Raw genomic sequence first — 14,913 nt, 5'->3', positions numbered from 1 at the left:
GAAATGAGTTCAGTTCAAGTTCAATAGCATTTCAGTTCTAGTTTACGTTTCGTTCAGTTTTGTTTTAGTTCAGTTCCAGTTTAGTACTAGTTCAGATCAAGTTCTAGTTCAGTTCTAATACAGTTTTAATTTAGTTCTAATCCAGGTATAGTTTAGTTCTTGTTCTATTCTAGATTTCTTCTAGTTCAGTTCAAGGTCTGTTGAAAGACCGTTCAAGTTCAGTTTTATTCTAAGTTAGTTTTAGTTCAATTAAAGTTCTGTTCAATTAGTTCAGCTCTAGTTCAGTTTTAGTTCTTTTCTAAGTTTTAGTTCATTTCAAGTTCAGTTTATGTTCTGTCCAATTTCAGTTCAATTTTAGTACTTTTTCATTTCGTTTCAAGTTGAGTTCAGCACAAGTTTAGTACCATTTCAGTTCTAGTTCAAGCTTAGTATAGTTCTTGTTTAGTTCTAATACAGTTCTAGCTAAGTTCTTGTTCTATTGTAGATTTGTTCTTGGTCATTTGAAGTTCGTTCAAGTGTAGGTTCAGTTCTAGTTTTGTTTTAGTTCTGTTCTATGTTAGGTTTTGTTCATTTCAAGATCAATTCAAGTTTAGTTTAGGTTTAGTTCTAGTTCTGTTTAGGTTCAGTTCATGTATACCACCATTTCAAATCTAGTTCTAGTTATCGAAAAGTTTTCTTTAGTTTCCTTATTATACTTCTAATTAAATTCCCATTCTGTTCCAGTTCAGAATTCGGAAAGTGTATCAGTTTATATTATAATACCTGATTCATGATTTATGTTATGTGATGGTAAATTAACATGTAAACATAATTAATAGATTTATTGAAGATTTTATCTCATATACATATAGACGGAGGTATAAATATACTTTTTAGGATCGTTAAAATTAGGGTTCTATAGTTGAAACGAAAAGTCGACTATTCGACTTTTTTATGAAAAGTCGACATTTCGACATTTCGACTTTTTGCATTTTATGAAAAGTCGATTTTTCGACTTTTTGCATTTAGTTCATTTTATGAAAAGTCGACTTTCGACTTTTTGCATTTAGTTAAAAGTCGATTTTTCCACTTTTTTCATTTAATTAGAAGTCGATTTTTCGACTTTTAATATTTTATAAATAGACGACTTTTCGATTTTTTCCGATTTTTTTTCGACTTCTTTCGCCTTTTTCCGACTTTTTCGACTTTTTTCGACTCTTTCCGGCTTTTCGACTTTTTTTGACTTTCCGACTTTTTCGACTCTTCGACTTTTTTCATAGACGATAGTCGAGTTACCGACTTATTTGGAACAAAATAGTCGACTTCGACTTTTCGACTTTTTTCGACAAAAAGTCGATTGTTCGATTATTCGAAAGTCGATTTATAGAACCCTAGTTATAATTGTATAGTTAATATGACAAACACTTCTCACGAAATTGAATTTAAAATTGTTTATATTTCCAGCGATTTTTCACAGGTGTTTTAATTAAATACAAATACAATATATCTGGCAGCTCGTATAATAGTGGCAATGGTTCGAATGTGGCAACACCGGCACAAATTTAAATGCCAGACGAGAGCACAAAAAAATAGATTTTTCGCGTGCAAACAACTTAAGAAAATACATACATTTTTTAAAGATTTTTTATTGATTCCCTTCCTCTAGTATTTAATAGAAATAAATAAAATGAACAAAGAGCAAGATTATGCCTCAGATACAGATGAAAGTGATGAAGATTTCCGACCAGACAATGCAGCCGGTGAATCGCCAGTTAGTGAAGACGAGGAAGATGATTGTGAGTCCAATGAAGAGTTAGCTAATGGATCGAAATGCAAGGATAAACCGGAAAAACGAAAAAGGCAAACAAAAAAATTCACTAAAAAGAAAAAGACTAAAGCAGAGCAAGATGACGAATCAGAAGATGATGACGATGAAGCCACAAATACTGCATCAAGGAGAGCAACAAGACAAACTAATGATGCTGATACAAATGGCAAAGGAAGTGCTCTGGAAAAAGATGAATTAGTATCAGATGAAGAAGATAAATCGCGTACAAATGCTCTGTGGGCAGATTTTCTGAAAGATGTTAATCCTACAGCTACATCCACAAAAGCAAATCCTTCCAAAGCCCAAGAAGATAAACCATGTTCCTCTAGTAGTAAGGACCAAGAAACGAGTAAAAGGAAAAATATTTGCACGGATAACCAAACAACTAGCAGTTTATCACCATCACCAAAAGTAGAAGAAACTAAAATAGTAGTTACTGAGGTGGTCGATTTTGCCGGTGAAGAAGTACGCATTCAACGGGAAGTAGATGCTTCCAGTATTAAGGAAAATAAAGCTGCCATAATACCACCAGCTAAAAAGCAACCATTTAGTCGTATTATGCCGGGCGTGGGTATAAAACGAACTATACCCACGGCCGCAACAGGCTCTACAGGTGGTGGATTGGGTTCAATACTAAATCAACTAGGAAAAAAGAAGAAAATATCTGTTCTCGAAAAATCACAAATGGATTGGAAGAGTTTTAAGCAAACAGAGGGAATTGATGAACAATTGCAAACATTTAACAAAGGCAAGGATGGGTGAGTCAAGACTATAAACGCTTTAGATTTAAAACTAAATATAATCACAAAATTTCGATTTTATTTTTAGCTACTTGGAGCGTCAGGACTTTTTACAACGTACCGATCTACGTCAATTTGAAATTGAAAAGAGCTTACGACAAAGTACCAGACGTCCTCATTAATTTTGTTCAAAATTATATTTTAAGTTTTTATTACTATTTGAAATTATTGATACTGTTAGCTTCTAAATTACCAACTATTTACAATCATCATTTAATAATACATATAATCTTAAAAATACGTGTTTATATTGTATATCATTCGATAAATATATATTCCATTTTATTTTTTAATATTTTATATTTTCTTTGCCAGAAACAAAGAACTTTTGGCGAACATTTTTAACGTACCTTTAGATTATTATAAATTTCTGTCTATTATGCAAAAATCCTATTTGATCTTACGAGACTTGTAAGCGCAAAGTACTTTACGCAAAATAAAATATAATAATTATATTTATATTGTGAATTTTTTATTTCTATAAATATTCAGGATGCTCGTAAATAATGTATTTGGATATTGTGTCTGTATTATTGATGCTAAAAAATATATAAATATCAATTAAAAAATATATGTTAAAACAATGAAAATATGACGTGTTGTTTATTTTTATAGATAGATAGATAATAGATAGATAGATAGATAGATAGATAGATAGATAGATAGATAGATAGATGGATAGATAGATAGATAGATAGATAGATAGATAGTTAGATAGATAGATAGATAGATAGATAGATAGATAGATAGATAGATAGATAGATGATGGATAGATAGATAGATAGATAGATAGATAGATAGATAGATAGATAGATAGATAGATAGATAAATAGATAGATAGATAATAGATAGATAGATAGATTGATAGATTGATAGATTGATAGATAGATAGATAGATAGATATATAAATAGATAGATAGATAGATAGATAGATAGATAGATAGATAGATAGACAGGTAGATAGATGATAGATAGATAGATAGATAGATAGATAGATAGATAGATAGATAGATAGAAAGATAGATAGATAAATAGTTAGATAGATAGATAGATAGATAGATAGATTGATAGATAGATAGATAGATAGATAGATAGATAGATAGATAGATAGATAGATAGATAGATAGATAGATAGATAGATAGATAGATAGATAGGAAGTTAAATCTCTTACTATAACTTCTATGTATTTTGACTTTACGATAGTTTTTACTCTTGTCTGTTCAGCGGTCTTCACTATCTACGTACTAGACTACTACAAACTAGACTACAATATGACCTTTGTATATGCTGGAGTTCTATACTATAGAATCTATAGTCATGACTATAAACGGACTATATACTACACTACAGAATGCGTCATATATAGTTTACACTACAGATTCTTTACTAGAGACTGATCTTTAGCCTAAACTTTGGACTCATATGTAGCCTTGTTTATAGATTTACCTACATTCTTTACTATTGACTATACATATTCTTTATTATTTTTATTGTTTATTTTATAAAAGAAGACCTTAAGGGGTTAATAACAACATTTCACATAAGACCGGAACAAAAACAAAAATCAGCACGTGTATAAGCCAGTAAGAAACTCAACTATGAAAAACGTTAAACAAAAACTTTTTGATCATTTACATGAGGGGGCTTTTATTATGCCACTCTCTGCAAATCTGCAGCATAAAATAAAAAACTTTAAGACAAGCTTAAAAACTATGAGCAGGAATTGAAACTACAAAGAGAGAGGGAGAGGAGATATGCATAGTTTAATATTTAAGTTACTAACTAAAAAAACTACTTTGGCAGTATTGAAACAAGCTTAGAGCTAAACTAACTAAAGCGGCAACGAGGAAACAGTGTTGAAAACTATATAAAGAAGTAAAAACTCAAAATTCAATTGTGGCCAAAAAATAAAATCGTATTGTTTTGAGGGAAAACAACAAATAAACAAAACTTTCGTTACTTATAACGGACAACAGCGTCAGAGACAGTTGCAAAACGTCTTGGCTTAGAGAAACTACAAATTAGCGGCAAAACGAAATTTTATTTTAAATTTAAATGAAAAAATTTTAAAGTGTAGAAAATATAAAAAACAAATTAAAAAGGTGAAATATTTTTTAAATAAGAAAAGAAAAATATTTTAAAATAAAAAAATATATTAAAAAATAATTTAAAAAATTAAAAGGAATTTTATTAATTTTTTATTTGGAATATTAAAAGTAGTGTTTAATTTATTGTAACAATTTCCAATGAAAAATAATTAGTGTTTTAAATTTTAAGTTTGCTGGTTTGGTTGTTTTATAAATTTTTGTTGGTTTTTCTGCTGGTGAAAGTTTGATAACTTAGTTTAAAAGAGGGTTTTAAAACGTATTAAATACACAAAAAAAATAATATTAAAAAAAACAAAAATTATTAAAGAAAATTTATACACACCAATAATTTAGTCAGTTTGTTCGCCTGTCGCTGTCGTTGTAAATGTTTATAAACATTAATTAATTTTATTTTTGTAACTTTTTGGCTTAAGCCAAAAATAACCAAATTTAATATAAAATGTAATTTACTACATAAATATTTTTTATTATTTCTCAAAAAGTAACTGCCGTTATTATTAAATTTGATTAACGCGCTCGCGTGTGTTTGTGTTAATTTGTGACGCAGTGTATTTGTTGTTATTATACTGTTAAAAAGGTGTTGTTTGCAGATGTTGTGTGCTGCAATCACAACCAACAACTTTTTTTGTAGTGGCAGCAGCAGCAGTAGCAATAATAATAAAAACAACGACAACAACAACTACAGTTTTTTTCGTCGCAATCGTTGCGCTCATTGCTTTTTAAGTCGTTATTAATGTTATTTTAGCCATTTTCATCCCAAAAAACCAAAAATATAAAATAATTTTTATTGGTTACACATTATTAATATATATTCATTAAATGCATAGTGGAATCGTTTGAAAAATATTGACATACAAAGAACTTTTGATTTTTTAAGTTTCGTTCTTGAAATTTTTATTGATGGAGCTTAAAGCTTACCACATGTTTGAAATATAGTTATACAGAAAAAGCTTGTTGAGTGATGTAAAGTCTTGACTAAATACTAATTTATTGTCTGTTTAATCTATAGCCTATAGACTGATCTATAGTCTTGACTATAAACTGATCTCTTGATTATTGTCTGATCTATAGTCTTGAATATAGACTGATCAATAGTCTTGATTATAAGCTGATCTATAGTATTGATTATAAGCTGATCTATAGTCTTGACTATAGACTGATCTATAGTCTTGACTATAGATTGATCTGTTGTCTTGACTATAAACTGGTCTATTGTCTTAACTATAGACTAATCTATAACCTTGACTTTTTACTTATCTATAGTCTTGACTGTAGACTTATATATAGTCTTGACGATAGACTGATCTATAGTCTTCATTATAGACTGAAGTTTAGTTTTGACGATATACTTATCTATAGTCTTATTTATAGTCTTGACTATAGATTGAGATATAGTCTTGACTACAGACTGGTCTATAGTATTGACTATATACTGATCTATAGTCTTGACTATAGACTGATCTATAGTCTTGACTATAGACTGATCTATAGTCTTGACTATAGACTGATCTATAGTCTTGACTATAGAATGATCTATAGTCTAGACTATAGAATGATCTCTAGTCTTGACTATAGAATGATCTATAGTCTTGACTACAGAATGATCTATAGTCTTGACTATAGAATGATCTATAGTCTTGATTATAGAATGATCTATCGTCTTGACTATAGAATGATCTATAGTCTTGATTATAGAATGAGCTATCGTCTTGACTATAGACTGAACTACAGTCTTGACTAAATACTGATCTATAGTCTTCACTAGACTGATCTATAGTCTAGACTATAGACTGATCTATTGTCAAGACTATAGACTGATCTATTGTCTAGACCATAGACTGATCTATAGTCTAGACAATAGACTGATCTATGGTCTTGACTAAAGAATGATATATAGTCTTGACTATAGACTGATCTAAAGTCTTGACTATATTCTAATCTATAGTCTTGAATGTAGACTGATCTATAGACTGATCTATAGACTGATCTATAGTCTTGACTATAGACTGATCTTTAGTCTTGACCAATTGTTGACTTTTTTATAGTCATGGCTATGGAATGATCTATAGTCTTGACTATAGAATGATCTATTGTCTTGACTATGGACTGATCTATAGTCTTGACTATAGAATGATCTATAGTCTTGACTATAGAATGATATATAGTCTTGATTATAGAATGATCTATCGTCTTGACTATAGACTGAACCATAGTCTTGACTAAATACTGATCTATAGTCTTCACTATAGACTGATCTATAGTCTAAACTATAGACTGATCTATAGTCTAGACTATAGACTGATCTATAGTCTAGACTATAGAGTGATCTATAGTCTAGACTATAGACTGATCTATAGTCTAGACTATAGAGTGATCTATAGTCTAGACTATAGACTGATCTATAGTCTAGACTATAGACTGATCTATAGTCTAAACTATAGACTTATCTATAGTCTAGACTATAGACTGATCTATTCTGTTTTTATAGTTTACTTAATGTTGTATTCTAGGTGTCCTACTATGGATATCCCTGGTCGTGGCTCTAATGGTTTTATGACGTTTATATGAAAATTAATTTCATTCAAATCGGAGTTCCTCTTTAGCAATTATCCCAAATTTTGACATTTCTTTTTTAGAAGTTCCCACAAAATTAAATAACTTAAAAAAGTTTATTATCTCCTGGTCCACTGTGCATTGGCTTACGCTCTTTTTAGAGCTAGTGTATATATGTATACGAATGTGTTTGAATATAACTATCTGGCTTGACGTTTGAAATAAAAAAAATAGTGTCCATAACAAGTGCGTGCAATCCAGACACTTAAAATTGTGGTTAATGTTGTTGTTGTTATTGTTGCTGCTGCCACTGCAGTTGTTGTAATTAAAAAATATAAAATTTATTTAAAATTCATAAAATAGTTTCTACGTTCATTCACAAAAAAAAAACGCAAAGAAATAAATATAAATAAATAACACAATTACAAATAATCCAAAACCCTTACTTCCTCAACATAAGGTAAGCCGCAGCAATATTTAATCGTACGATTATTTTTATGTGATTTTTTTAAGTAATACTTTTCAATTTTGTAATACAATAGTAAATAGTTATACTTTTTTTAAACTTAATTATAAATTTTTATGCACTTTTGGTTAAAGCCAAAAAATAGTAATATGTGAAAAAAATTTTTAACCATTATATTTGAGTTTGAGTGCTTATTTTGTAGGGGATTTTAATTTTATGATTTTGGTTGTTTATGACCCACATTTTAACTTGTTTTTTTTGTTTTGTTTTTAGTTTTACTAAATTATTTTATCACCTGATTTAATGGTAGTTGTTTGTCCAAAGAAGAAAAATACAATTATTTAATCAATATGTTTTGCAAAAAATTTTTAAATTAAGGTAATAACACTATTTTCAATTTGATTATTGAAAAAAATAATGATTTTCATTCTGGAATTTTATAGAAATATCGATTTGGAAAATTTGTTTGTAATTGTTTAAGTTTCTTGATAAAGTTTGATTTGAAAGATTTAAATATGTATGAAAAATTATTTTTATTAAATTTTGACTGACATTTCTATCATCATGTGTATTTAATATTTTAACATACCTTGATGTAAAAAATTATAAAAAAACATAATTGTTTATGTACACGAACTTTAGTTTAACCAAAAATATAAAAACTATTTTACAAACCACGTAATACTTACCAAGGATGGTAAACAGAGCAAAAATGTACTTCTGTCTAAACTATTTTAGTTAGTCTTGACTATAGAATAGTTTAAAGACTTAACTAAAGAATAGTCTATAGTCTTGACTATATATATGTAAGTCTTCACTATAGACAGTCTGCAGTCTTGATTACAGATCAGTCAATAGTATTGACTATAGATCAGTCAATAGTCTTGACTATAGATTAGTCTATAGTCTTGACTATAGATCAGTCTATAGTCTTGACTATAGATCAGTCTATAGTCTTGACTATAGATCAGTCTATAGTCTTGACTATAGATCAGTCTATAGTCTTGACTATAGATCAGTCTATAGTCTTGACTATAGATCAGTCTATAGTCTTGACTATAGATCAGTCTATAGTCTTGACTATAGATCAGTCTATAGTCTTGACTATAGATCAGTCTATAGTCTTGACTATAGATCAGTCTATAGTCTTGACTATAGATCAGTCTATAGTCTTGACTATAGATCAGTCTATAGTCTTGACTATAGATCAGTCTATAGTCTTGACTATAGATCAGTCTATAGTCTTGACTATAGATCAGTCTATAGTCTTGACTATAGATCAGTCTATAGTCTTGACTATAGATCAGTCTATAGTCTTGACTATAGATCAGTCTATAGCCTTGATTATAGATCAGTCTATAGTCTTGACTATAGATCAGTCTATAGCCTTGACTATAGATCAGTCTATAGTCTTGACTATAGATCGGTCTATAGTCTTGACTATAGATCAGTCTATAGTCTTGACTATAGATCAGTCTATAGTCTTGGCTATAGATCAGTCTATAGTCTTGGCTATAGATCAGTCTATAGTTTTGAATATAGATCAGTCTATAGTCTTGACTATAGATCAGTCTATAGTCTTGACTATAGATCAGTCTATAGTCTTGACTATAGATCAGTCTATAGTCTTGACTATAGATCAGTCTATAGTCTTTACTATAGATCAGTCTATAGTATTGACTATAGATCAGTCTATAGTCTTGACTATAGATCAGTCTATAGTCTTGACTATAGATCAGTCTATAGTCTTGACTATAGATTAGTCTATAGTCCTGACTATAGATCAGTCTATAGTCTTGATTATAGATCAGTCTGTAGTCTTGACTATAGATCAGTCTATAGTCTTGACTATAGATCAGTCTATAGTCTTGACTATAGATAAGTCTACAGTCTTAACTATAGATAAGTCTATAGTCTTGACTATAGATTAGGCTATAGTCCTGACTATAGGTCAGTCTATAGTCTTGATTATAGATCAGTCTATAGTCTTGACTATAGATCAGTCTATAGTCTTGACTATAGATCAGTCTATAGTCTTGACTATAGATAAGTCTATAGTCTTAACTATAGATAAGTCTTTAGTCTTGACTATAGATCAGTGTATAGTCTTAACTATAGATTAGTCTTTAGTCCTGACTATATATCAGTCTATAGTCTTGACTATAGATTAGTCTATAGCCTTGACTATAGATCAGTCTTTAGTCTTGACTATAGGTCAGTCTATAGTCTTGACTATAGATCATTTATATAATCTTGACTATATATCAGTCTACAGTCTTGGCTATAGATCAATCTATAGTTTTGAATACAGACCAGTTTTTAGTCATGATTCATGACTATAAATCAGTCTATAGTCTTGACCATAGATCAGTCTATAACTATAGATCTATCTATAGTTTTGAATACAGACCAGTCCTTAGTTATGACTCGTGACTATAGATCATCCTATGGTCTTGACCATAGATCAGCCTATAGTCTTGACCATTGACTGATCTGGTGTTAAATTTAGTCATTACGTTTTATTACAACACTTTTATTGGTCCAGTTTTTCCATCCCCGATATTATGTTTATTTGTATTTTTATCTAACGATTGTAAAATTCAATTTACTAAAATTTTATTTAATTATTATCAAAAGCACACTTTTATAATTATTCTTGTCAAAATAAATACCACATGCTCCGTGACTAAAACAAGCTGATAATTAAATTTGTATTTGTGTGTGTGATTTTCTCTTTACTCGACATTTTAATAGTTTTCGACAATTTGTTTTGGTTAAAATGAAATAAATACTTGTATGTATGTTATTATAATCTAAATGCTGTAAAATTCAATCAAAATTATATCAATGATCTTTATAGGCAGGTATAAGTAGGTCTCAATGTGGCACATAATTATTAAGTAATAAAATGCCTGTAGATCATGTGGTTTTAATTGGATATAGAAAAAATCTTTGAATTTTTATTAAAAATGGATGATGAATGAAATATTTGTAATCTTACATGAGTTATTTTTATATTAAACAGATTTAATTGTAAGAAAAACAAAATTTTTATCTCTCTCTCTCTTAAAATAAACAAAAGACTTAAGAAACAAACTTGTATTCATAGGGTCTTGTCATACTTAATCAATTATTAAAAAAGGCTGAAATGTTTTGAGTAGAACGTTTTTTTTTTCCTATTACAAACGAAAGACTTAAGAAACAAACTTGATTTCGTTTAACACTCTCTAGGGAGAATTATTTACTTTAAGTGAGTTTTAAAACATTTTTAAATTATTAGTAAATTAAGTATATTTTTGTACTTTAAACGATTAACAAATCTGTAAGACATAAATCACAAACATTTAAAAAACTCCCTTCACATTTCAAGCCAAACAAATTTAAGGCAATTTGTTAAAATCTTTAAACTTTTAACCCCACAACTAAGTATAATTACTAAATTTTGTTTTAGGAAAAAAAAAATCAAAATAAAAATAAAACAATAATTGTTAAATGACATTTTTTTTTAATAATTAAAGTCATATGTATATTTAACAAACCTAAGACCTTCAAAATAAGTCATAATCATCAAGCTCATCATCATTATCACAATTATTTGTGGCAAATTTTATTAAACCAAAAATAAACAAAAACAAAAAAAGTTAAAAACCGTTAATAAACATCTTGCAGAGCAATAAGTCATTGTATAATTTAAACTCCTATTTTAGTAGTTTTTTTTTTTTTGGTAAATTCAACACTTACTTTTTGTTTATGCTCAATTATTTAAATTTTTTTAATTTATTTTTATTTGTTTTTATAGTTTTGCTTGGCTTCACGTTTTTATTGTTTAGTTTTTTTTTTGCTTAACTTTGTAATTGAAAGTCTTTTTGTTTTTTTTTTGTTAACAACCAACAATTTTGTTTGATTTTGTTTTCTTTAATCATTTAATAAACCTTAAATTCATACGCGCTATAGTTATAAATCATTTTTATTTAAAGATGTCATTTTGTGATTTGTTTTCTTCTTCTTTGACTTTTGCAAAATGTTACAAATTAACCTTGTCTTGAAAATCAGCATGATACGTGTATTAATATAAAAAATTGTATTTTGTAACTTTTTTTTAATAGAAATGACAATGAGTTTTTTTATATTAAAATTTTATTTAATTGATTTTGTAAAGGTTTGTTATATAAGTCGGGGTTTATGATTAATAAACAATTAAAAGGTACGTTCTAAAATTTTATAAAATCTATAGTCAAGACTATTGAATAATCTATAGTCAAGTCTATAAAATAATCTTTAGTCAAGATGATAGAATAGTCTATAGTCAAGGCTATAGAATAATCTATAGTCAAGACTATAGAATAATCTATAGTCAAGACTATAGAATAATCTATAGTCAAGACTATAGAATAATCTATAGTCAAGCCAATAAATTAATCTATAGTCAAGACTATAGACTGTTCTATAGTCAAGACTATAGACTGTTCTATAGTCAAGACTATAGACTGTTCTATAGTCAAGACTATAGACTGTTCTATAGTCAAGACTATAGACTGTTCTATAGTCAAGACTATAGACTGTTCTATAGTCAAGACTATAGACTGTTCTATAGTCAAGACTATAGACTGTTCTATAGTCAAGACTATAGACTGTTCTATAGTCAAGACTATAGACTGTTCTATAGTCAAGACTATAGACTGTTCTATAGTCAAGACTATAGACTGTTCTATAGTCAAGACTATAGACTGTTCTATAGTCAAGACTATAGACTGTTCTATAGTATAGTCAAGACTATAGACTGTTCTATAGTCAAGACTATAGACTGTTCTATAGTCAAGACTATAGACTGTTCTATAGTCAAGACTATAGACTGTTCTATAGTCAAGACTATAGACTGTTCTATAGTCAAGACTATAGACTGTTCTATAGTCAAGACTATAGACTGTTCTATAGTCAAGACTATAGACTGTTCTATAGTCAAGACTATAGACTGTTCTATAGTCAAGACTATAGACTGTTCTATAGTCAAGACTATAGACTGTTCTATAGTCAAGACTATAGACTGTTCTATAGTCAAGACTATAGACTGTTCTATAGTCAAGACTATAGACTGTTCTATAGTCAAGACTATAGACTGTTCTATAGTCAAGACTATAGACTGTTCTATAGTCAAGACTATAGACCAGACTATAGACTGGACAATAGAACAGTCTATAGTCTGGACAATAGAACAGTCTATAGTCTGGACTATAGAACAGTCTATAGTCTGGACTAGAGAACAGTCTATAGTCTGGACAATAGAACAGTCTATAGTCTTGACTATATAACAGTCTATAGTCTTGACTATAGAACAGTCTATAGTCTTGACTATAGAACAGTCTATAGTCTTGACTATAGAACAGTCTATAGTCTTGACTATAGAACAGTCTATAGTCTTGACTATAGAACAGTCTATAGTCTATAGAACAGTCTATAGTCTATAGAACAGTCTATAGTCTATAGAACAGTCTATAGACTGTTCTATAGACCAGAAGTTTCGGAGATACCGAATTCATATGATCTGTTTATTGTTATTGATGTTATATTTTCAGCGGCAGAGTATAACTTTATCTAAATAAATATTAACATATTTTCTAAAAAAAAATCACATTACATTTTTATGGCAAATAAATCTTAAAATTAAATGCTATTGTTTAAAATTTGTAAAAGTTTTTTTTTTCAAAAATCAAAACTTTTAAACACTTTTTTATTTAAATGGACTTCTTTCTTCTGTTATTTGCAAATATTAAAAGTTTTATTTTTTACTTTTGACAAATTTAGCACCTTAGATCAAATAAAAAAGAGATACAAATTAAAACCTAAATCATATTTGCATACTGTCACCAGAAATGTGTTGAGAGTGAAAGTAATATCGTCATTCATTCATTCAGCTATTGATTTAACTAACCACTGGCTATTCAAAAAATAAAACAACAACAACAACAATTTAAATATGAATCAGATTCTCTTTACCCCTGTGAACAGTGATCAGCAATATTAATACTATTTTTTTACCATTGTACGCCTAAGAGTGTAACAAATTGTTTGTTTATTATTTTTTTTAAATATGAAAAATTTTGTATTCATTTAGCAGGTTCAATTTTAAACCTTAAGTGATATTGTTATGAAGGGGAGGTGGGTTTGATTAATAGTTACGCATGTCTGATTTTTATATATATTTGTTTAATAAGTTTTAAAATTGTATTTTTTCCATATTTCTCTTTGAGTTTTTGTAATATTTAAACGTCATATTTTCTTTTAGTCATTTATTTATATGGAGTTTGAATGATATGTTTGTTATATGATCTATTTTTTCCAACATCTAATACATATCAAGAAACCATTAAACAATAATGTGAATGACTTGTGTGTGTTTTTCTTAAAATGTTTTTGTAGTAAATATTTCATTCGCATTTCTTTTACATCCGACTTTTCTTTGTTGCCCATGAATGAGCGAACGAACGAACGAAAGAGCGTTTAGTTGTTTCATTTTGCCGGTTGATTATTGGCTTCAAAATTCAAACTTCCAATCAGTTTATTTTCTTATTATTGTTAACGTTTTGTTTAGTCAATTAAATACATAGTATGTAGTTGTTGCTAAATATCGTTATTTCATATTTGTTTCTTCGAGATTTATACTTTTTATCTTATTTTGCTGGTTTTTCAATAAATTGTTGTAACATCTATGCGGTTTTTTGTATTTTTTGTTTATTTATTTTTTTTTTTTTTTGATTTAACAAAACAAAATTAACTTTATCCACCATTCAAATGTAAAATATGCAAAATTTTTAACTTTCTTTAGCAGACTCAGACAGGTTAACAAAGATTTTGTTTTTTTGTGTGGATTTAATAAAAATATGTCAAAAGTTGTTATTGATACATTGACGTTGATTCGTTTGGGTCAAAATTTTATTTAAATACATTTTTTATTGGAAATATACTGCATAATAGTAATCTAAATTTATAATGAATTTAGACTAGTCTAGTGCAAGTAGAGTCTATTGTCGAGTCTGTAGTCTAGTCTATAGTTCAGTCTATAGTCTAGTCTGTAGTCTAGTCTATAGTCTAGTCTATAGTATAGTCTACAGTCTAGTCTATAGTCTAGTCTATAGTCTAGTCTATAGTCTAGTCTATAGTCTAGTCTATAGTCTAGTCTA

General features: G+C 28.5%; 2 protein-coding genes across 2 annotated transcripts in view; both read left to right on the top strand.

The window, feature by feature from the left end:
- Positions 1-1,532: 1,532 nt before the first annotated feature.
- On the top strand, positions 1,533-3,066 carry LOC111685080 (craniofacial development protein 1). The gene is made up of 2 exons (XM_023447316.2): positions 1,533-2,565; positions 2,636-3,066. The coding sequence occupies exons 1-2, from the start codon at positions 1,667-1,669 to the stop codon at positions 2,727-2,729; spliced, it is 993 nt and encodes a 330-aa protein (XP_023303084.2). The 5' UTR covers positions 1,533-1,666; the 3' UTR covers positions 2,730-3,066.
- Positions 3,067-4,425: 1,359 nt separating this feature from the next.
- Positions 4,426-14,913, top strand: part of LOC111685075 (UDP-glucosyltransferase 2) — a 26,867-nt gene continuing 16,379 nt past the window's right edge. The window contains exons 1-2 of the mRNA XM_046955211.1: positions 4,426-4,710; positions 7,633-7,729. The gene's annotated coding sequence lies outside the window, so the exon portion shown is untranslated. The remainder of the gene's footprint in view (positions 4,711-7,632; positions 7,730-14,913) is intronic.

This window comes from Lucilia cuprina, chromosome 6 (assembly GCF_022045245.1).
Source record: "Lucilia cuprina isolate Lc7/37 chromosome 6, ASM2204524v1, whole genome shotgun sequence".
Lineage (NCBI taxonomy): Eukaryota > Metazoa > Arthropoda > Insecta > Diptera > Calliphoridae > Lucilia > Lucilia cuprina.
The sequence above is the reverse complement of the archived record's forward strand: the minus strand, read 5'-3'. Positions and strand labels throughout refer to the sequence as shown.